At 37.4% G+C, this 25139-nt stretch overlaps 1 protein-coding gene across 1 annotated transcript in view; it reads right to left on the bottom strand.

Moving 5' to 3' along the window:
• Positions 1–9008: 9008 nt before the first annotated feature.
• The window catches only part of LOC129041220 (cytochrome P450 4X1), a 28227-nt gene continuing 12096 nt past the window's right edge, over positions 9009–25139 (bottom strand). Inside the window, exons 5-12 of the mRNA XM_054496614.1 lie at positions 23879–24006; positions 23641–23795; positions 21017–21123; positions 20255–20445; positions 13199–13332; positions 11134–11198; positions 10260–10342; positions 9009–9764 (exon numbers count right to left, since the gene is read on the bottom strand). Of these exons, the coding sequence (XP_054352589.1) occupies positions 9590–9764; positions 10260–10342; positions 11134–11198; positions 13199–13332; positions 20255–20445; positions 21017–21123; positions 23641–23795; positions 23879–24006 (1038 nt within the window). The 3' untranslated portion in view covers positions 9009–9589. The remainder of the gene's footprint in view (positions 9765–10259; positions 10343–11133; positions 11199–13198; positions 13333–20254; positions 20446–21016; positions 21124–23640; positions 23796–23878; positions 24007–25139) is intronic.

The raw sequence follows: 25139 nt of genomic DNA on the forward strand, positions 1-25139 counted from the left end.
TGGGAATTGAACAATGAGAACACATGGACATAGGAAGGGGAACATCACACTCTGGGGACTGTTGTGGGGTGGGGGGAGGGGGGAGAGATAGCATTAGGAGATATACCTAATGCTAAATGGCAAGTTAGTGGGTGCAGCACACCAGCATGGCACGTGTATACATATGTAACTAACCTGTACATTGTGCACATGTACCCTAAAACTTAAAGTATAATAATAATTAAAAAAAAAAAGAAAGAAAATGTGGCACATGTACACCATGGAATACTATGCAGCCATAAAAAATGATGAGTTCAGTCCTTTGTAGGGACATGGATGAAATTGGAAATCATCATTCTCAGTAAACTATCACAAGAACAAAAAACCAAACTGCATGTTGTCACTCATAGGTGGGAATTGAACAATGAGAACACATGGACACAGGAAGGGGAACATCACACTCTGGGGACTGTTGTGGGGTGGGGGGAGGGGGGAGGGATAGCTTTAGGAGATATACCTAATGCTAAATGATGAGTTAATGGGTGCAGCACACCAGCATGGCACATGTATACATATGTAGCTAACCTGCACATTGTGCACATGTACCCTAAAACTTAAAGTATAATAATAATAAAATAAAAATAAAATAACATAAAATAAAATAAAAGCTAAGGTCCCAATAATTCCATTTCTGAGAATGTAATCTAAGGAAGTAATCATATATATGGAAAAAACTATATGCACCATGATGCCTTCTAAATTATTTGTAATTGGAAAAAGCTGGAAGTAACATAAATGTCCAAGCGTAGAATGTCTGTGCAAAATGGCACATGATCCAGATGGACTGTTATACAGTCATTAAATAGTATTGATAATAAAAAAAGATGTATATCTGTATTCAAATAAATAACTGCAAAAATCGGAACACCACAGTGAATCCACTTGTCATGAAAGATAAATAATGATATTGCTACCAAAAAATAGTTAAATAATATTCATAGGCCCCTGTCTCTGTGTGTCCCTGCCAGGGTTGTGGAGGTAAACAGTGCTAGTCTATTACTACAGAAAGGACTCCACATAGGTCTGAGTACAGTAGGGATAAGAAGGAGCACTACATACTGGAACCACTTATGTGGTTCTGGTGGAGGGCAAAAATATTGGTAGTAGTCAGGAATATACATGTGTGTACAGGTGTGATGTATGAAAGAGAGAAAGAAAAGGAGAGAGAAGAAATGCGAGTCCACATTCCAGTGCTCTGGAAACAGAATTAGGATTGTGTTAGGGACAAGGATTGCCCATAGGTCCTCTGGGATGGCACTGAACAAGCAGTAAAAGCAGGAAAGCATGCCATGCAGGGGATACTTAGCACCTCAAATTTATAAAGTACAATTCTAAGAACTAATTGAAAAACACTCACAAAGTGAGGTGGTGATTGAGGATGTCCTAAGTGCAACACTCAGCTTAGCGAGAGTGTAGGGGAACCAGAAAATGTTTCTGAGCCTGGAATCATACCAGCAAACTACCTCAGCCTGAAGGTCTTTATTGGAGCAAGGACACCATTTTAAAAGTGAAAAATTATAATTATAATAAAAATAATTATCCGCAAATTCACATAATTTTATTCAACTGTGAAAACAACTTTGTAGTAGAAGTCAAAATATTTACAGGAAATGAAATGCTTTGACCTAATTTATTTCCTAGAGAGAAAATATGATGCCCTGGTTCAGATGAAAAGCTTTTGATGGCACAGATATGTGATCTCACCCAGTAAGTTAATTTGATTCAGAACCAAGTAAAGTTTTTTTGATAAATAGTTTTTTTAAAAAAGAATTTGCACAAGCGAAATGTAAAACCAAAGTTGCACAAGTTCATAGTGATCAACCAGTAGTTGAACTGCCTTCTAAGATAAGAATTAACACTCTTCAGAAAACTAGAATCCAAAGTCTTTATATTATTCACCATGTTCAGTATTCAATTAAAACCCACTAGCCATATAAAGAAACAGGAAAAAATGACCCATAGTCAAGAAAAATAAAGCTGTTAATATAAACCAATCTGGAGCTGATCCAAGCATAAGGCTAAGCAGACAAAGATTTTCAGTGATTATAAATATTTACAAATGATTTTTAAAAAGACTTAAAGGAAAACATAATCTTAATGAGTGAATAGACAGGAAATCTCCGCAGTTAAATAGAAACTACAAGAGAAAATCAAATGAAAAGTCTAGAACTTAGAAGTATAGTAATGAAAAGTCCAATATCTGAAATTTAGAAACTCACTGGATGAGCAAAAGAAAAATTCAGTGACTTTAAAGACATATAATTGGAGGATATGCAATCTAAAGAACAAAATGAAAAAAGCTAAAAACCAAAAATTAACCAAGTCCTAGGATCCTGTGGGACAATCTCAAATAATCTGACATACATGTAGTTGAAGTCTCCAAAAGAGAAGAGAGTAATTAAATACATATATATATATTTTTTTTCTTAAGAAGTAACAAAGGGAAGCCCATCAGACTAACAGCTGATCCCTCGGTAGAAACTCTACAAGCCAGAATAGAGTGGGGGACAATATTCAACTTTCTTAAAGAAACGAATTTTCAACCCAGAATTTCATATCCAGCCAAACTAAGCTTCATAAGTGAAGGAGAAATAAAATACTTTACAGACAAGCAAATGCTGAGAGATTTTGTTACCACCAGGCCTGTCCTAAAAGAGCTCCTGAAGGAAGCACTAAACATGGAAAGGAACAACCAGTACCAGCCACTGCAAAATCATGCCAAATTGTAAAGACCATCGAGGCCAGGAAGAAACTGCGTCAACTAACAAGCAAAATAACCAGCTAACATCATAATGACAGAATCAAATTCACACATAACAATATTAACCTTAAATATAAATGGGCTAAATGCCCCAATTAAAAGACACAGACTGGCAAATTGGATAAAGAGTCAAGACCCATCAGTGTGCTGTATTCAGGAAACCCATCTCACGTGCAGAGACACACATAGGCTCAAAATAAAGGGATGGAGGAAGATCTACCAAGCAAATGGAAAACAAAAAAAGGCAGGGGTTGCAATCCTAGTCTCTGATAAAACAGACTTTAAACCAACAAAGATCAAAAGAGACAAAGAAGGCCATTACATAATGGTAAAGGGATCAATTCAACAAGAAGAGCTAAGTATCCTAAATATATATGCACCCAATACAGGAGCACCCAGATTCATAAAGCAAGTCCTTAGTGACCTGCAAAGAGACTTAGACTCCCACACAATAATAATGGGAGACTTTAACACCCCACTGTCAACATTAGACAGATCAACAAGACAGAAAGTTAACAAGGATATCCAGGAATTGAACTCAGCTCTGCACCAAGTGGACCTAATAGACATCTGCAGTACTCCCCACCCCAAATCAACAGAATATACGTTCTTCTCAGCACCACACCGCACTTATTCCAAAATTGACCACATAGTTAGAAGTAAAGCACTCCTCAGCAAATGTAAAAGAACAGAAATTATAACAAACTGTCTCTCAGACCACAGTGCAATCAAACTAGAACTCAGGATCAAGAAACTCGCTCAAAACCACTCAACTACATGGAAACTGAACAACCTGCTCCTGAATGACTATTGAGTACATAACGAAATGAAGGCAGAAATAAAGATGTTCTTTGAAACCAACAAGAAAAAAGACATAACATACCAGAATCTATGGGACACATTCAAAGCAGTGTGTAGAGGGAAATTTATAGCACTAAATGCCCACAAGAGAAAGCAGGAAAGATCTAAAATTGCACCCTAACATCACAATTAAAAGAACTAGAGAAGCAAGAGCAAACACATTCAAAAGCTAGCAGAAGGCAAGAAATAACTAAGATCAGAGCAGAACTGAAGGAAATAGAGACACAAAAAACCCTTCAAAAAATCAATGAATCCAGGAGCTGGCTTTTTGAAAAGATCAACAAAATTGATAGACCGCTAGAAAGACTAATAAAGAAGAAAAGAGAGAAGAATCAAATAGACGCAATAAAAAATGATAAAGGGGATATCACCACCAATCCCGCAGAAATACAAACTACCATCAGGGAATACTATAAACACCTCTACGCAAATAAACTAGAAAATCTAGAAGAAATGGATAAATTCCTCGACACATACACTCTCCCAAGAATAAACCAGAAAGAAGTTGAATCTCCAAATAGACCAATAACAGGCTCTGAAATTGTGGCAGTAATCAGTAGCTTACCAAGCAAAAAGTCCAGGACCAGATGGATTCACAGCCAAATTTTACCAGATGTACAAGGAAGAGCTGGTACCATTCCTTCTGAAACCATTCCAATTGACAGAAAAAGAGGGAATCCTCCCTAACTCATTTTATGAGGCCAGCATCATCCTGATACCAAAGCCCGGCAGAGACACAACAAAAAAAGAGAATTTTAGAACAATATCCTTGATGAACATTGATGCAAAAATTCTCAATAAAATACTGGCAAACCGAATCCAGCAGCACATCAAAAAGCTTATCCACCACGATCAAGTGGGCTTCATCCCTGGGATGCAAGGCTGGTTCAATATACACAAATCAATAAATGTAATCCAGCATATGAACAGAACCAAAGACAAAAACCACATGATTATCTCAATAGATGCAGAAAAGGCCTTTGACAAAATTCAACAATGCTTCATGCTAAAAACTCTCAATAAATTAGGTATTGATGGGACGTATCTCAAAATAATAAGAGCTATCTATGACAAACCCACAGCCAATATCCTACAGAATGGACAAAAACTGGAAGCATTCCCTTTGAAAACTGGCACAAGACAGGGATGCCCTCTCTCACCACTCCTATTCAACATAGTGTTGGAAGTTCTGGCCAGGGCAATCAGGCAGGAGAAGGAAATAAAGGGCATTCAATTAGGAAAAGAGGAAGTCAAGTTGTCCCTGTTTGCAGATGACATGATTGTATATCGAGAAAACCCCATCGTCTCAGCCCAAAATCTCCTTAAGCTGATAGGCAACTTCAGCAAAGTCTCAGGATACAAAATCAATGTGCAAAAATCACAAGCATTCTTATACACCAATAACAGACAAACAGAGAGCCAAATCATGAGTGAACTCCCATTCACAATTGCTTCAAAGAGAATAAAATACCTAGGAATCCAACTTACAAGGGATGTGAAGGACCTCTTCAAGGGGAACTATAAACCACTGCTCAAGGAAATAAAAGAGGATACAAACAAATGGAAGAACATTCCATGCTCATGGGTAGGAAGAATCAATATCGTGATAATGGCCATACTGCCCAAGGTAATTTATAGATTCAGTGCCATCCCCATCAAGCTACCAATGACTTTCTCCACAGAATTGGAAAAAACTACTTTAAAGTTCATATGGAAACAAAAAAGAGCCCTCATTGCCAAGTCAATTCTAAGGCAAAAGAACAAAGCTGGAGGCATTGGGCTACCAGACTTCAAACAATACTACAAGGCTACAGTAACCAAGACAGCATGATACTGGTACCAAAACAGAGATATAGACCAATGGAACAGAACAGAGCCCTCAGAAATAATGCTGCATATCTACAACTATCTGATCTTTGACAAACCTGACAAAAACAAGCAATGGGGAAAGGATTCCCTATTTAATAAATGGTGCTGGGAAAACTGGCTAGCCATATGTAGAAAGCTGAAACTGGATCCCTTCCTTACACCTTATACAAAAATTAATTCAAGATGGATTAAAGACTTACATGTTAGACCTAAAACCATAAAAACCCTAGAAGAAAACCTAGGCATACCATTCAGGACATAGGCATGGGCAAGGACTTCATATCTAAAACACCAAAAGCAATGGCAACAAAAGCCAAAATTGACAAATGGGATCTAATTAAACTAAAGAGCTTCTGCACAGCAAAAGAAACTACCATCAGAGTGCACAGGCAACCTACAGAATGGGAGAAAATTTTTGCAACCTACTCATCTGACAAAGGGCTAATATCCAGAATCTACAATGAACTCCAACACATTTACAAGAAAAAAACAAACAACCCCATCAAAAAGTGGGCGAAAGATATGAACAGACACTTCTCCAAAGAAGACATTTATGCAGCCAAAAAACACGTGAAAAAATGCTCATCATCACTGGCCATCAGAGAAATGCAAATCAAAACCACAATGAGATACCATCTCACACCACTTAGAATGGCAATCATTAAGAAGTAAGGAAACAACAGGTGCTGGAGAGGGTGTGGAGAAATAGGAACACTTTTACACTGTTGGTGGGACTGTAAACTAGTTCAACCATTGTGGAAGTCAGTGTGGCGATTCCTCAGGGATCTAGAACTAGAAATACCATTTGACCCAGCCATCCCATTACTGGGTATATACCCAAAGGACTATAAATCATGCTGCTATAAAGACACATGCACACGTATGTTTATTGCGGCACTATTCACAATAGCAAAGACTTGGAACCAACCCAAATGTCCAACAATGATAGACTGGATTAAGATAATGTGGCACATATACACCATGGAATACTATGCAGCCATAAAAAATGATGAGTTCATGTCCTTTGTAGGGACATGGATGAAACTGGAAATCATCATTCTCAGCAAACTATCACAAGGACAAAAATCCAAACACTGCATATTCTCACTCATAGGTGGGAATTGAACAATGAGAACACATGGACACAGGAAGGGGAACATCACCCACCGGGGACTGTTGTGGGTGGGGGAGGGGGGAGGGATAGCATTAGGAGATATACTTAATGCTAAATGACGAGTTAATGGGTGCAGCACACCAACATGGCACATGTATACATATGTAACAAACCTGCACGTTGTGCACATGTGCCCTAAAACTTAAAGTATAATAATAAAATTTAAAAAAAAGAAACAGAGAATTCCATAGAAAAACAAGCATAAACAGTGTACAGACAAATCACAGAGAACAAAACAAATATAAACATAAATGGCCAAGAAGCATGTTATTTTATTTTTTATTTATTTATTTAGGAGAACATTTTTATTCAGGAACTGAGTTCCAAAGATTTCTAGGGCAAACACAATTTTTTTTCCCCATAGAAAGTGGTCAATAAATGTCAGTGAGATAATTTGATTGAAAGAGGTGAGATATCTTCAATATTTATGTAAACATAAAGGTAGCCAATAAATAGGCTATGTTTGTAAATGTTTTGCAGTCTGTTTTTTTAAGCTTGAAGAGTACCACGGTGAATGCCAATGACATTTTCTTGCACCTTTCAAAGGGAATATATACTTGCCCTACTTCCTACCTATGAAAGTTTCTAATTTGAGAGTTAAGGGATAAAGGAATGCCTTTGTGAACTTGTTATCATTTATATGATATACAATTTTTGGCACAGTTGGTATAAAAATGTGTGACAGAAATATGTTATATTGAATATTTATCTCTTGATAATGCCCTGTTTCTGTCTTCTTATTTAACAAAATTGTCTGTAGTACCTATTTGGAAGAAATGATTTCATATTTTTAAGGGTTTTCAATTCACAAAATGTCAGTGAAAAAACAATAATATAATAATTATTAGGAAATTTAACAGACTTCTTTTCATAAAAATATTTAAAGTAAAATTGGATATGAAAAAATACACCGAAGTTTAGAAGCACCTGGCAATCTGACAAATAAATTATTGGCAATGAAACTACCAGGGAACATAATTGTTAAAGGGGATAATGAAATTGAATATTAATAAGCTTAAGAAACTTGTTTATTTTGACCCCAAATAGGTAAGACCCCAGAGACACAGAAAATTATACCTAGTATGTCCAGACCTGAATATTGTATTTAGTACAATTTATCATGCATGCTTTTAAAAGAACTAACCTAACCCATTTTTCCAGCAAGAAGGAGATACATAGAGAAAGTGAGTTATTTTAGAATTTTACTTTTATTGATGTTTGTAATTTATTTGGGTTTGTACCAGAAAAAAACAAGGAAATATTGTTTTACTGGGTGGATATTGGTATACCAGCTGACAAAATAGTGACAAAATGGAAAGTCATACAGGACGACTGGTCCAGTGTTAAACAAATTTGGTTTTAGATGTGGGTGTCTGTCTCCGAGGATCTGGAATTCAAGGGAGGGATTTTTTTATATATAAATTTTAGGTAGATGAATTTGAGAATCATCATGTTATAAGTGATGATGGAAGAGTGAAAGCAAATTAGATCATCCAAGGGGAGAAATCAGTTGTCTTTTGTCATTTGTGTTGCTGCAATTAATGAGATTATAATGGTATAAACAAAAAATACTGTGAGATCATATCAGCAAAAGATGACTGTCTGGGAGAGATTATGGAAGATACCACATAGATCACAACATTAAGATTGAGAAGTTTGGTGTCCCTTTTTTTTTTTGAGATGGAGTCTCACTCTGTCGCCCAGGCTGGAATGCAGTGGCGCCATCTCGGCTCACCGCAACCTCCCCCTCCCGGGTTCAAGTGATTCTCCTGCCACCAACAGTGTAAAAGTGTTCCTATTTCTCCACATCCTCTCCAGCACCTGTCGTTTCCTGACTTTTTAATGATCGACATTCTAACTGGTGTGAGATGGTATCTCATTGTGGTTTTGATTTGCATTTCTCTGATGGCCAGTGATGATAGGCATTTTTTCATGTGTCTTTTGGCTGCGTAAATGTCTTCTTTTGAGAAGTGTCTGTTCATATCCTTTGCCCACTTTTTGATGGGGTTGTTTTTTTCTTGTAAATGTGTTGGAGTTCATTGTAGATTTTGGATATTAGCCCTTTGTCAGATGAGTAGGTTGCAAAAATTTTCTCCCATTCTGTAGGTTGCCTGTTCACTCTGATGGTAGTTTCTTTTGCTGTGCAGAAGCTCTTTAGTTGAGTTAGATCCCATTTGTCAATTTTGGCTTTTGTTGCCATTGACAAGCATGTTTTTAAAACTAGAAATAACTTAAATGGCCAATAAGGAAAACAGTTAAATAAATTATAGTACATTCATATTACAGAATACCATAAAGCCATGATAAGGAATAAGGCAAATTTTTATTAAGTGAAAAAATCAATAACAATATAGGAATGATCACATCTATACGAATACATTGCTACATTTCTACATATAAAATGTATAGGAAAAAGTCTGAAACGATGCACACCAAATTATTCTATTTTTTAGGAAAAGCAGTAGGATTGGTCAGGGCATGGAATGTAGGCTAAGTGAAGTGAGATTTAAAATTTTTATTCTACATGATTTTCTAGTGTTGGGAATTTTTGACAGTGAGCATACATGCACTTATTACTTGCATAATTCTGAAACTATTTTAAAAACAACAGAAAATATATGAAAGTCTATTGGTGCATACAGCATTAATAGTAGTGAAAGTTTAACAGAAAAGATCTGAAAATCTCCCAAAGTTATATAGAAACAGATCTAGCTGACACACTGTGTACCTAGAAATGATTTTGGATCATGTGTAGCTTCACAGAGACCCCTATCCCACCAACCTCCAATCCTCCCACCATACATTGATCCCTTTCTATCTGCTTGGATCATTAGCTGTAAATTTAACTTAAAAACAAAGTATGTTTAATCATTGTACCCTGCCATCTAACATTCAGAGAGTTTCTTCAGGTGCAAATACATCCCATTCTTGGGCTTGAGGATAAAATGGTTGGGGAAAGTAAGAGGCCTGTTGGGGTCTGGAGTCACTCTGAAGTGGAGCAGAATCAAGGCAATGGTTACCTTTAACTCAATCATGGCAAACTCCTGCCCAATGCAGTTCCTGAAGACAAGAGGGAAAGAAAGTGATACTTGAAAAAATGATGTTTCTTCTGACTATAGTAAAATATTAGCACAAGAAGTCTGAAGTACACAGTAAAGTGATATTTTTCCACCAAATGCCATTGAAACTTTTGAACTTTAGACTTAAATTGTTCACTGTGAGAATGTGAGCTGGCAGGCTCCAACATGATGCCTTCCCTATAACAAGGTGGCAGTTGGAGTTACTCATGAAATTATTTCTCTTGCTTTGAAGGTGGACTGCATTGAGCCTATAAGCAGTAGCTTACATTGTGGGACTGCTTTTGAGGCATGGCCAAAAAGGATGTGACAGAGAATAGGATTGTCCTTTGTAAAACTAACTGATCCTTTGGGGCTCGAACAGGCACCAAGATCTACGGTTCCCTGGAAGAATTTATAGAGCTGAGGAGCTGAAAGGAATAAACTACTCTCAAGTAAACATCTTTGGATACTTTCAGCAACTTCAAATTGTTCTCACCTTGATCCAGCTGAGAATGGTAAGTAGGCATAGGGGTGTCTCTGATCAGAATTCTCCTGAGAGAACCTCAAGGGGTCAAAGACCTGAAATGAGAGGACAACCCCACCACCATCCCCCAAACAACATGAACACATTTCTTCACCTACCACCTAGCACCAATCAATAGAAATATAATGTGATCTACATGTGTAATTTAAGATGTTCTGGTGGTCATATTTTTAAAAGGTGAAATTAATATTAATAGAGTTTATTTAACCAAAAATTACCATTCCAACCTGTAATCAATATAAATACTTACTAAAAGGAAATGTTTCACATTTTTTAGGGTACTATGTCTTCAAAATCCAGCACGTATTTTACACTTACAGCACAACTCAATTCCAACTGGCCACATTTCATGTGCTCAGTAGCCGTATGTGGCCCGTGGCTACTATATTGGGCAGTGTATCTTCAGACCTGCAGACCTTGCAGCCTCACAGCTGATTTGTCTGATACCCAGGGAAACAAAAATACTATGGCAAGTGGTATTATTTTCACTATGGAGATACATCCACTTAGAAATGGATGTGCATCCACTTAGAAATCAAGTCAAAATGATTATGTGGCCAATTGTTACAGAGACATATACTCCAGCTTCCTATTACATGTAATAGATCTTAAACCTTAGTGGCTTACATGAAAGAAATCACTGACACGCGTCAAGAGTGTTTCAAGAACACAGAATAGTTTTACATTTCTTTTGGCTTTTATGTTTATTTTTGTTTAATTTGTGTCATTTCCCTTAATTATATAGCCACTTCTGTGCTTAGCTACCAAAAAGTGACTTGCACAGCATTAGTTCTTGGAAGTATTTATGTACAAGAGAGAATCATACCTTTGGGTTTTTCCAGACAGCAGGGTTGTGGTGAAGACCCCAAATACTAAGAACCACGGTGATCCCTGAGAAAGGAGGGAAATAAAAGAGACTGCAGGAGAAAGAGCACGTTGTGGGCTACTGTTATACTGCTCTTAAACAAGACTTTTATTCTTGAAGGGAAGAGCTAGCTCCTGGCAATGCTCTGCCTGCTGTAGCTGATGACACGAGGGAGGAGCACCTAAGAAGATGCGGCTTGGGTTGGCACCTTAGCTTTCCACACAACAATTTACTTAATTCACGATTCTATCTTAAGTAGCCGTTGGTGTCATATCAAAGGGATAAACGATGCTTATGTTTTCTGCTATGTTTGGAAATCACTTAAATATTTGTTTTTTGTTTTTGTTTAGAGTCAGGGTCTGGCTCTGTCACTCAGGCTGGAGAGCAGTGGCGTGAACATTGCTCACTGTAACCTTGAACTTCTGAGCTCAAGTGATTCTCCTGCCTCAGTCCCCAAAGTAGGCAGGAATACACGCACGCAACACCATGCCTGGCTATTTTTTTTTTTTTTTTTTTTTGTAAAGACAGGGTCTCCCTATGTTGCCCAGGCTAGTCTCAGACTCCTAACCTCAAGTAGTCTTCCCACCTTGGCTTCACAAAATATTGGGATTATATGCGTCAGCCACTGTGCCTGGCCTAAATACCTATTAATGGACTATTAAGCACTCCTGGAGACAATTTGGGTATAAAAGCACAGAACTGGCTGGGTACAGTGGCTCACGCCTGTAATCCCAGCACTTTGGGAGGCTGAGGAGGGCTGGTCTCAAGATCAGGAGCTTGAGACCAGCCTGGCCAACATGGTGAAACCCCATCTCTAATAAAAATACAAAAAGTTGCCAGGCTTGGTGGTGTGCACCTGCAATTCCAGCTACTCGGGAGGCTGAGGCAGGAGAACTGCTTAAACCTGGGAGGCAGAGGTTGCAGTGAGCTGAGATTACGCCACTGTACTCCAGCCTGGGCTATATAGCAAGACTCTGTCTCGAGAGGAAAACATACACACACATACACACACACACACACACCCCCCCCCCCACAGAACTGTGATTCCATCACGCAGATCGTGTGACAAATTTCCATTGGTGCTGTTCATATATGGAAAGTGGAGAATTTTGGCAAATATCCTTGTGGTTTGGGGAGAAACAGAGTACAAAACAAAGGAGGGAGAATTTGAGGGTTATTTGGTTTCCAGAAATAATTCTAGTTTCCAGAAATTAATTCTGAGTCTGTCAGCAAAGTTACAGTAACAGGCTTTAGGTGTTTGCCAAAAGCAATCCTGTTGGCTTGCTTCCTAAGACATGAATTAATAGAACATTGAATCAGATAATATGTCTCACATGACCCCTCTGCTTCCTATAAGCCCTGTTCAGAAACCTGTGTTGTTCCGAAGAGCTCTAGGCTCCAGACTCAGGGCCTCCACACGAGTTCTAGCTCTGCTCACATCAGTTAACATCATCTACACATTGGGGCTGCCTCTGGATTTTTGGCCACATCAGAAGTATTTAAAAGTGTTCAGTAAACTGTAAATCATTGTATAACTGTCTGTTAACATTGGATTCCAAGGGGAAAAATGAGATAATGGGTTTGAAGGCTCTATATTAACTATTAAATGTTGTACATTTATAAGGGTGATATTATGATGATGAGGCCAAAGATCCCCCTTGGTCTTTCAGATAAAGATACTGGTGCTATTTTCCATGAAGTTTCAGCTCGGTCTCAAACTCAGCCAAACAAAGATTATCTTAGAAATGATGTCCCACAATGGAAGAGACCCTGGACCGGGATTCCAGAGACATGGATTCTGGGCTTAGCTTTGCTGCAACTGGCTATGTGCCTTTGGGAAAGTCATTGAAATTCACGTCTGACCAAAGCATTATCCTCTGAGCTCCTCATAGGTGATTAAACATAAGCCACATGTTAGAATTATCTTTTGACTTCTCCAAGTGCTTAGAGACTCACTAATCTTTGTCACTGTGGTCTCCAGGATCCCACAGCCTCTAGGAACTGCTTAGGAAAAGAATGTAAAGACCTGCAGGCAATGTGCATCCATCTGGGAAGGTAAGTGGCTTGCTGAGATCTCTGGAAATGGACGGGACTGCAGGAATCAATCGGCACGTCTCCTTGATGCACATTGTGGTGTACGACATCTCACCCAGCTGGTCCCTGTGAGGAGGAGGGAGGGAAGGGACTTAGATATCATAACCAGTTTACTTTTTTTCTGTTTTCTGTTTGTTCCTGGTAATTATTGCCCTCAGGTTAAAGCCATTTTGCCACTGGTTTACGTAACAGAATGTCAAAATGGGACTCTCTGCCTCAGGATGAGCTGAGGTCCCAGAGGCACAGGAACCAAAGAAATATATCATATATCCTTATTATAAAGTGAGCTGCTAAACTACCAGTAAAATATTTGCTAAGGAGATTTCTAAAAACCAGTTTTGTAACTCTTAGCTCATCATATAAAGTAATAATGCATAAAAATGGCGAAGGATTAAAGAGGAGAGGCTTAAGAATTTTGAGAGAAAAAATTCTTTAAAGTGTTGTTGGAATGCCAGAGTGCCATGGAAAAGGAAGGGTGCTTCCTCCATCTTAAACAAGAGGCTTCAAGAGGATCACTTAGATGATCTGACTTGTGCTCCTCGGAGTTTGGGAAGTACAGGACTGATGTGAAAGGCTATAACTCAGAACAGACAGAAAGGCAGAGGACAGCAGCGAGGCAAGGATGTGCAACTGTGTCCTTAAACCAATTAACTGGCAAGAGGGAGAGCTCTGGGACCAGCTTGAAAAAAACTCAGCCTAAGGACAAATATTCTCTTGTCCCCTGAATCACCACTGGAAAGTTCTAGTGAGAGAGTCTCCAAGAAAGGGAGTTCCCTCTTGAGAGAAAGGGAAGCATGGAATATCCACCAAGCCCTTTGGCATGATCACAATAGTACCAGCCTTTTACTCCTTATCCCCTTTCCTCCTAAAACCATTCCTGGAAGGGCCAGAAACAGCAGCTACTGGGTATTGGGGAGCTAGTCAGTAAGAATAAATCGTTGATAAACCCCTTGCCCACTGCTGGCCTCTAGGACCAAAGAAGTACCAAGCTGGGATGGAAAGAAAAGCTCAAGTGGACAAGTATTTGAAAGTTTCATTATTACACTGGGCCAGATAGTTTAATTACTGACATAAGACTGTTCTTTTGATTTAAATGAATGAGAACTCTATGACACCTACTCAGGATTTTTCCCCAGAGATAAGAAGAATTTGCTCCACAAAGCAGGTTTAAAGTTTATAAGTGGAAGAAGAATAAAGTTGTTTTCTTTTTAAATTTGCATCCTACCTAGTCAGATTGGTTCAATAAAATGACTGCATATATTTAGTCTGTTTACCTTATTGTGTTTTATATGTTTTTCTTATTACTTATTTTGAATGCAGGCTTTGGCCATTAGGTAACGTGAAATTTTAATTTTGAATTCTTTCTTCCTCAAGCTCAGGATAAATAAGAATAGTTCTGGCCAGGCGCAGTGGCTCACACCTGTAATCCCAGCACTTTGGGAGGCCTAGGTGGGTGGATCATCTGAGGTCGGGTGTTCAAGACCAACCTGACCAACATGGAGAAACCCCGTTTCTACTAAAAATGCAAAATTAGCCGAGCACGGTGGTGCCTGCCTGTAATCGCAGCTACTCAGGAAGGCTGAGGCAGGAGAACCGCTTGAACCCGGGAGGCAGAGGTTGCGGTGAGCTGAGAGATTGCGCCACTGTACTCCAGCCTGGGCAACAAGAGTGAAACTCAGTCTCAGAAAAAAAAAAAAAAAAAAAAAAAGAGTAATTCTGCTTACCCTGGCACTTTGCATAATTAAAAAAACAATTTTGTCCATTTCAATCATGGAACAAAAGTTATATTTCAAAATGAAGCAGAGGTAAAGACATCTCCAGATAAACAAAAGTTGAGGGTGTTCACCACTACTAGACCCATCTTACGAAAAATGCTAATGTGAATTCTCCAAGTTGAAATGAAAGAATACTAATTAATAACATGAAAATCGAAAACACAAATCTCACTGATAAAGGTAAATACACAGTCAATTTAGAATACCCTAATAATGTAGTGGTGGTATGTTAATTAATTCTATCTCTAGTATAAAGTTAAAAGCCAAAACTATTAAAAATAACTGTTGCTACAATAATTTGTTAAGGGATACACAATAAGGGGACACATCTCCAAAACTAGGTAAATTATGACATCAAAGACATAAAATGGAGGGCAGTTGGTAGAGTAAAAGTGCATAGTTTTTTTTAAGTGTTGAAAGTTAAGCTGTTATCAGTTTAAAATAGCCTTTTATAACTATGCTTTATGTAACCCTCATGGTAACCACAAAGCAAAAACCTATAGTAGAGCAACAAAAGATAAAAAGTAAAAATCAAAGTACACCACTAGAGAAAAGCACCTAATCACAAAGGAAAAGAGTAAGAGAGGAAGAAAGGAACAAAAGATCTATAAAACAACAAGAAAACAGTTAACAAAATGGCAGTAGTAAGTCCTTGTCTGTCAATAATTACCTTGAATACAAATGAATTAAATTCTCAATCAAAAGGGTGGCTGAATGAATGAATGAATAAAACAAGACCCAAGCATATGCCCCTACAGCGTCTCATTTCATCTTTAAGAACACACATAGAGTGAACGTGAAGGGTTGGAAAAAAATATTCCATGCAAATAGAAACCAAAAGAGAGCAAACGTAGCTGAACTTTTATCAGACAAATTAGGCTTTAAGAAAAAAACTGTAAAAAGAGACAAGAAGACCATTATATAATGAGAAAGGGGTCAATCAATCAGGAGGATATGATAGTTGTAGATAAATATGTACCCAAAATAGGAACACCTAAATATATAAAGCAAATATTAACCCTGTTCAACAAATTGTGCTGGGATAATTGGCAAGCCACATGTAGAAGCATGAAACTGGATCCTCATCTCTCACCTTATACAAAAATCAGCTCAAGATGGATCAAGGACTTAAATCTAAGACCTGAACCATAAAAATTCTAGAACATCAGAAAAACCCTTCTAGATATTGGCTTAGGTAAAGACTTCATGACCAAGAACCCAAAAGCAGATGCAAAACCAAGCCAAAACAAAACAACCCCAAAAAACAACAACAACAAAAAGATAAATAGGTGGGACTTCATTAAACTAAAAAGTTTCTGCAGAGCAAAAGAAATAATCAGCAGAGTAAACAGACAACCCAAAGAGTGGGAGAAAATCTTCACAACCTATACAACCAACAAAGGTCTAATATCCGGAATCTACAGGGAACTCAAATTAGCAAGAAAAAAACAAATAATCCCATCAAAAAATGGACAAAGGACATGAATAGACAATTCTCAAAAGAAGATGTACAAATGGCCAACAAATATATGAAAAAATGTTCAACATCACTAATGATCAGGGAAATGCAAATCAAAACCACAGTGCAATACCACCTTATTCCTGCAAGAATGGCCATAATCAAAAAATCAAATAATAATAGATACAGGTGTGGATACAGTGAACAGGGAACACTTCTACACTGCTGGTGGGAATGTAAACTAGTACAACCACTATGGAAAACAGTGTGGAGATTCCTTAAAGAACTAAAAGTAGAACTACCATTTGATCCAGCAATCCCACTACAGGGTATCTATCCAGAGGAAAAGAAGTCATTATATGAAAAAGACACTTGCACCTGCATGTTTGTAGCAGCACAATTTGCAATTGTAAAAACACGGAACCAGCCCAAATGCCCATCAATCAAGAATGGATAAAGAAATTGTGGGATGTATATACCATGGAATACTACTCAGCCATGAAAAGGAACAAAATAAAGGCATTCGCAGCAACCTGGATGGAATTGGAGACCAATATTCTAAGTGAAGTAACTCAGAAATGGAGAACTAAACATTATATGTTCTCACTCATAAGTGGGAGTTAAGCTATGAGGATGCAAAGGCATAAGAATGATACAATGGACTTTGGGGACTTGGGGGAAATGGTGGGAGGGAGGTGAGGGATACAAGACTACAAATTGGGTACAGTGTATACTGTTCGGGTGATAGGTGCATCAAAATCTCACAAATCACCACTAAAGAACTTACTCGTAACCAAACACCACCTGTTTACCCAAACCCTATGGAAATAAAACAATTAAACTAAGAATAAAACACTGGTGAAAGAATTGAAGAAAACACAAATTGAAAAATACCCTGTGTTCATTAATTGGAAGCATTAATACTGTTAAAATATCCATACTACCCAAAGATTCAATGCAATCTCCATCAAAATTCCAATGGCATTATTCACAGTAATTGAAAAAAAAAAGCCCTAAAATTTGTATGGAATAAAAAAACTCAAATAGCCAAAGCAATTTTGAGCAAAAAGAGCAAAGCTGGAGGCATCATACTACCTGATCTGAAATTCACTACAGAGCTCTAAGTCACCAAAACAGCATAGTGCTTCTAAAAAAAGAGACATATAAACTAATGAAACAGGATAAAGAGTCCAGAAATACACCCACACATTTATTGTCAATTGATCTACAAAGGTGCCAAGAACATACAGTGGTGAAAGGACAGTATCTTCAATAAATGGTGTTGAGAAAACTGGATATGCACTAGTAGAAGAATAAAAGTGGACCTTTATCTCACTCCATATACAAAAATCAACTCAAAATGGATTAAAGATTTAAACATATGACCTGAAACTATAAAACTACTAGAAAAAAAAACATAGGGAAAAGCTTCTTGATATTATTCTTGGCAATGATTTTTTGGATACAACTCTGGAAGTATAGTCAACAGAATAAAAAATAGATAAATCGTTTTGCAGCAAACTAAAAAGCTTCTGCACAACAAAGGAAACAATCAACATAGTGAAGAAACAACTTAAAGGATGGGAGAACATGTTTGCAAATGATACATCTGATAAGGGGTTAATATTCAAAATATATGAGGAACTCACACAATTCAAAAGCAAGAAAACAAATAACTAGATTTAAAAATGAGAAAAACCTAAAATAACATTTCTAAAAAGAAGACATGAATGGCCAGCAGGTATATAAAACAATGCTCAATATCACTAATCATCAGAGAAACGTAAATTAAAACCATAATGAGACATCACCTCATGCTCATTAGAATGGTTATTACCAAAAAGACAAATGTTGGTGAGGATGTGGAGAAAACAGAACCCTTATACACTTTTGGTTGGAATGTAAATTAGTACAGCCATATGGAAAATGATACGGAGTTTCCTCAAAAAATTAAAAATAGAACTACCATATGATGCAGCAATTCCACTTCTGGATATACAACCAAACGAAATGAAATCAGTGTGTTGAAAAGACATCTACATTCCCATGTTCATTGCAGCATTATTCACAATAGCCCAGATATAGAAATCAACTTAAGTGTCCATCATTGGATAAACGGATAAAGAAAACATGGTATATATATAAACAATGGACTAACAATTAGCCATAGAAAAGACAAATATCTTGTCATTTATGACAACAGAGATGAATTTGGATGACATTATGCTAAGTGAAATAAGCCAGGCACAGAAAGACAAATCCCACATGATCTCACATATGGAAATCTAAAACATTAAACTCATAGAAGCAGAGAGCAGAACAGTGGTTACCAGGGGCTGTGGGAGAATGGGGGATTACAGGGATGTTAGTCAAAGGATACAAAATTTCAGTCAGACAGGAGGAATAAGTTTAGGAGATGCATTGTACAATATGTGATTGGAGTTAATAACAATTTGTATACTTGAAAATTGCTAAGAGGGTAGATTTTAAATGTCCTTACCACAAAAAAATGATGAGTTAATGAACATGTCCATTGATAGATTTAGTCATTCCACAATGTATACATATATCAAAATATCATGTTGTACATCATATATATATACACACATACATATATATATAACATGTATATGCACAATTTTTGTCAGTTAAAAAATAAATTAAAAATGATTACTCAACATTGTATTTTGTGCTATATAGATTAAATCTTCAGTTTATGGTAGGAAAGGGCTTCTATTTCCTTAAAAATGAGATCTCTAATATACTTTTACAATGTCAAATTTGGTTTTACAAATGTTCCAATTGAGTTGACTTTTGCATATGAAATATGGTGTTTTTTATCTGGTCATGCTGCTGAGTTGTCCTTAGCATTTCTGCCTTTCTGTCCCTTTGACCAGATTATGTCAGGAACACATTTTATCTTTGCAAACAGCATAACCTGGGCTTTATTAACAGCAATATATGCTTAAAGTCTAGCAAGATAGAGATGACAGTTTCCACCTGGCTAACTCCTTATCCTGCAGTCTGCGTAAATGTCAAGGAAGTCTCCTTGAGCTCCCATGCCAGGGTAGGTACCTGTCTTCTATGTCTTTGTGTTAGCCAGCACATATCTCTATCATTGCCCTCATTATGCTACACTGCAATTTGGAGGTCTGTCTCCTGTCTCCTGTATTAGACCATTACCTCATCGAAGACAGGGCCCACAATAAATTGTAGTCATAAAAAAAGTCTCAGTATTTAAAATGTCCTCAGTCCATATTTGCTAAACTTAACTATGGTATATATCATCTAATATTATGTCTGAAGTCTAAAATCAATCCTGAGGAATAAAATTGGTGACAAGCAGATGGGAGATGTCTAAAATGAGCCTTAAATAATGCAGCTAATCATTCAGCTCTCTCAGAAGAGGAGCTCCACTTGGACCCTACTGTTTAAGTTCTAAGTGCCAGCACAGGGATCAAGTCCTCATTTCCAATGCATCAGAGCCAAGGTGAAATAAAGAAATAAGACATTTCACACACCATTGATTAGAAAACCAATGACAGACAATTTATGGATAAATAAACTTTTTTTTTTCCCGAAAGACAAGAGAACAATTTGGAGCTCTCTTTAGAAAGAACAGAAAAGTAGCCTACTTCTTCTGTTTCACCTACACATATCCTGAGGCACTAGAGTCACTAAGGTACCAGTGCAAAAAATAAAGCAAAATCTCAGGGGGAAAACTAGGAGGAAAATTTAGGGGTGCAGATCTTACCAAGTGATAGAAGACCCATCCCCCAGGATGCCCCTGACCTCCTCCCGGCATCTCTCTTGATGCTCAGGGTTCAGAGCCAGGCAGTAAAGGATCCAGGAGATGCTTGCTGCCAAGGTATCATGTCCTGCCAACAAGAACGTGCTCACTTCAGAGTGTACATCAGTATCTGAGAAGCTGCTACCACTTTCATCCTAGAAAGTACAATACAGATATTTTAAATAAAATGCCAGTTTATAAATGTTTGGAGATACGACCACAATAATGATTTTAGGGGAAAAATCAGAGTTTTAAATAGGGGTTTAAATTTTAATTCAGTTCGACAAATATGTGGTATAAACCATATTCTGCCCAAAGCATAAAGGAGAACCAAGGTTAGATAAGAAAAGCAGGCCTTGCACAGAGGGCCCTCGATCAACAGGCCCTAGAAATTCTCTTCAAACTCCCAGATTTCCCAAGACCTTATCATCACAATTTTTACGTTTATCCATGTGACCATTTTTTCATGATCCCCTAAACTCCATGTATCCATATGACAATCCCCAAATCTTGTCAAATCATTCGTTTAGTCTTTACTAACCCTCCTCTAGCGACAGAGTTGCAGAATTCTTTGTCTCAAATTGCATGAAGCTACTCATCAATTCAAAGTAGGGTTAAATTTAGTCAATCGGTTTTATTCTTGTCTCCCCATCCCATTCTCACTTATCCACCTACTTACATAATTAACTGGTCACTTGATCAGGCTTAGAAATTTAGAAGATTTACCTTAGCAGAAAGGACAATATCCAGAAAATCCTGGTAGTTCCTCTTCTGAGTGTTATCCTGCTTTACCCCAGCCTGGAGGGATTTCTTTCTTTCCTGGATTATTGTATCTGGGTAGAAAAATAGTTTCCAATTACCAAAGTGACAGTAAAGTCAAATAAATTATAAAGCAAGCCATGGTTAATGAATAGCTTCAAATCTTGCCTGATTTCCTGACGTTTAAATAGATCTAATTTTCACAGATGGTTTATTTTCTCATCAAAGGGACTTTTGATTAAAGCTCCAAAGATAAACACCACAAATAAAAAACATAGTTTCAATGAGTATGTGGGCAATAAAATTAAGATGATTTCAAGTTTAGATGCAAGTGACCAATCATTCTTTTCTTTCTCAGTCTAATATTTTATCTTCATGGAAAAGTTATTAAATAAAATGGAATGAAATAGAAGACAGGCAAAGAAATGCCAACGTATTCACAATTGAAGGAGCTGAGAGAAAAAAACAAAACAAAAATATGGAACAGAGGTAACATTGATTTACTAGTTTAAAAAATTTCAACTTTTATTTTAGATATGGGGGTACATGTACAGGTTTGTTACATGGGTAATATGAGAACTCTCTGTACTTTCTGCTGAATTTTTCTGCAAACCTAAAACTTTTATAAAAATAAGGTCTATTAATGCTGAAAAAAGCCATAAAATCTCCTTAATTAAAACAGTGTGATTCTAGTACATTGGTAGATAGATCAATGGAATACACGAGAACATCCAAATGTACTCTCATCCAAAACAGATACCAGTACATGTATCCGTTTAGAATGTGATAAAGATGGTTATGTCAAATCACTTGAAAAGATAAACTTTTAAATAATGGTGATGGGACAACTGGATAAACATTTGGAAAAATTAGATCAATACCTCACACCATATATAGGAATAAATTCTAAATGGAGTTTAGATCTCTGATTTAAATACGAAAAGAATGAAATTATACAAGTACCACAGGAAACCATAAATAATTTTCTCTACAACCTGGGTACAGGGCAGTGGTTCTCAACTGGGGGCAACTTTGGCCCTGGGAACATTCAATAATGTCTGGAGTTATTTATGGTTGCTACAACTATCAGAGCTCTACTACATCGAGTGGGTAGATGTCAGGGATGTAGCTAAACATCCTACAGTGCACACGTCTTGACAACAAGGACTTACCTAATCCAAGAAGCCATTAGTGCTGAGGGTTGAGAAACCCTGGAATAGAGAATGGCTTTTTGTGATTACTAAAAATCCAGATGCAATAAAATAAAATATTGATATATTTGACTAAATAAAAATAAACAATTTAAAAAAATTAGCCAGGTGTGGTGGCAGTGCCTGTAATCCCAGCTACTCAGAAGGCTGAGGTAGGAGAATTGCCTGAACCTGGGAGGTGGAGGTTGTAGTGAACTGAGATCACACCACTGCACTCCAGCCTGAGTGACAGAGAGAGACTCCATCTCAAAAAAAAAAAAAAAAAAAAAAAATTGAAAAGGTTTTAAGTTTTGAATAAATTTAACATTTAATATTCTCCCTAATACTTTGCATTTTGCTTTTTCATCATAATTGCATATTTAAAAAGTAAAGATTTTTTTTTTACAAAGTTCTGTATCGCTTCCCCCAGATCCATTCCTGTTTACTCCAATGAAGCACACAAACATTAACATTTTCTGTGTGTGCAATGATGCAGAAAGACTTGGGTACTGCTGCTATTTATAATGCCCATTTATGCCTTAAACTGTTTATAACCTGCTTCTCTGAGTGTCCTCTTTATAATATCTATGTGCATGTGTGCATATATGTATGTGTAAATGTGCATATATTGGTGTGTCTTGCAAAATTCCTGGAAGCAAAGACATTTGACATAACTATACTTTAACATCTATTCAGTGTCAGGCACTGTCCTAAATGCTTTATATATATTAACCCACTCGTCGTAACAACAAACATATGAGATAGGTTCTTTTTTAATCCCCATTTTATAGATGACACTGAGACAAAGCAGTAAGTAACTTACTAGTAACTGCTAGTAAGTGGTGAAGCTGATGAAGGATTAATTCACTGCTTGATAAGTATTCTCCATTATGGCATTCATGACAAGTAATGTTGAATTGCTTAAAAAGCTTAATCTATTTCAACTTTTGTGTTTATGCTTGCTAAAACTGTTTTTGAATCAAGATTCTTTCGGGTACATGTCCATGTTTACTCTGTTCCACTCTCCATTCCTATGTTGCATGAATGTTTTTAGCTTGTCATTATTACTGCAATCACTGTGCAAAAAGCCATATTCCATGTATGTTTGGAACTCTTAAGTGCCTAGTTATATTTGTGTTAATAATAATTGTCCATAATAAAAATAATGTGTGTATATATATATATATATATATATATATAAATTCTGATAATACTTACTGCTATGGTTGAAGCAAAGTCTTATAAAGGACTCAAGTCAAATTTCTTTGAAGCAGTGTCTATATAAAAACTCCATTAATAACAAAGATTCCTTCTCTTGTCATATTAAGGTTTATCCCTCTAGACAGACACAGTACAATCATGGCAGTGTATGGACGTGGGCAACCCAAACCCAACCAATACCTGTGTACTGATTCAACACTCGGCTTAACTTCTGGAAGCGGTAGCCCTGAGGGCTGAGTTTGAAAATTATGTCACTGTGATACAACAAACTGTACAAGCGGTGAAATATGATTTTGCTGAGTTCAAATATGGCTTTTGCATAAGGATCATGGGTGCTAGAAGAGAAAGTTGGGATAATGTGTTAATAAACAACTTAGAAAATATGAAGAAATATCTTTTTTGCTCTCCCACCACTGACCTGTTTGTCTGGCAGTTGGTCTCCTTGCTGAAAGCGCATTTCATGATTATATCCAGAGACATCAAGTTGATGTGCTCAAAGACCTCCACGCTTGTGTCCTGAGTGCTGCAAATCTTCTCCCACTTATCCTGGCACAGGAGGTCAAGACGAACATCATCACCACCACCATGACCAAATTACCTTCATTTGAAGGCTTCTGCCTGGCCCTGTTTTTGTGATCTAATGGAGACAACCCTGACCCAGCAGGAACCAAAGGTCACATCAGTAAATAAGCCATGTGCTTACACAGGGCACGAGGAAGGGAAAAATACACCCAGCGGAGTGAGAAGGAGCATGGAGAAAACTGCATATATGGTAAATGACTGAGTTAAAGATCTGTGGCTTTTCAATTATTACCATAACTCTGCTTTCAAACAGACCAGAGTTCCATGAAAGCAATCATTGATACAAGACCCATAATTACAAGGGGTTTACCCCAGGGCTTCCTCCAACTTCAATTCCAAACTTGCTAGGTGCCCTGCCACTGCTCTCAACCACCATAGCCACATTTAAAATAAACTCAGAACATTTTCAAAAACATTTGGATTCAAAAGTGGGAAACAGAGCAAGTGTGGAGAGGAGCTGATGCAGGGAGCTGCCCCCAGCAAAGCCTGACCTGTCTTAACTTCCCCACAAAGAGACCTACTTATACTGCTTGAAATACTTTACCTGACATTTTAAAACTGTCACAAGGTCCCTGGTTGAAAATGTATCTGTATAATAAGCATACTTTGTGTAAAAATTAAAATAAATTGAAATTTTAGGAGTTCAGGTTGACCGATAGGTCTTAAGCACCTAGCCCCTAGCTTAAGACCTATCGGTCAACCTGAACTTTTAAAATTTCAGAGACTTGGCAACCACAAAGGCAAAGAGAATTTTAAAAACTTTTCCCTAAGTGCAAATTGTTTAGTCAAAGAGCCTTTATCTCAATTATGTAAGTTTTACTAAGAACAAATGCTGAATGTAGAAGAAATGAGAACAGGAGGGAGGCTTCCAAGCTTGAGAAACTCTGGAATGATGCAGCAGAGGAAGGAAGTGTGAGAAAAATCCCGGAGAAAGATGTGGCTGAGAAATGAGGCGGGGAAGAAGCGCTCCGAGAAATAGAGAGAAAACTCCAATGCAACTCTAATGCAATCACTGGAGGATCTGAAACTGTGCTGCACCTGAACAGCACTACAGTCACAAAAGGATGCTCTTCTCTCTCACTAGCTTGTGCTGCACA

The sequence above is a fragment of the Pongo pygmaeus genome, chromosome 1 (genome assembly GCF_028885625.2).
Source record: "Pongo pygmaeus isolate AG05252 chromosome 1, NHGRI_mPonPyg2-v2.0_pri, whole genome shotgun sequence".
NCBI lineage: Eukaryota > Metazoa > Chordata > Mammalia > Primates > Hominidae > Pongo > Pongo pygmaeus.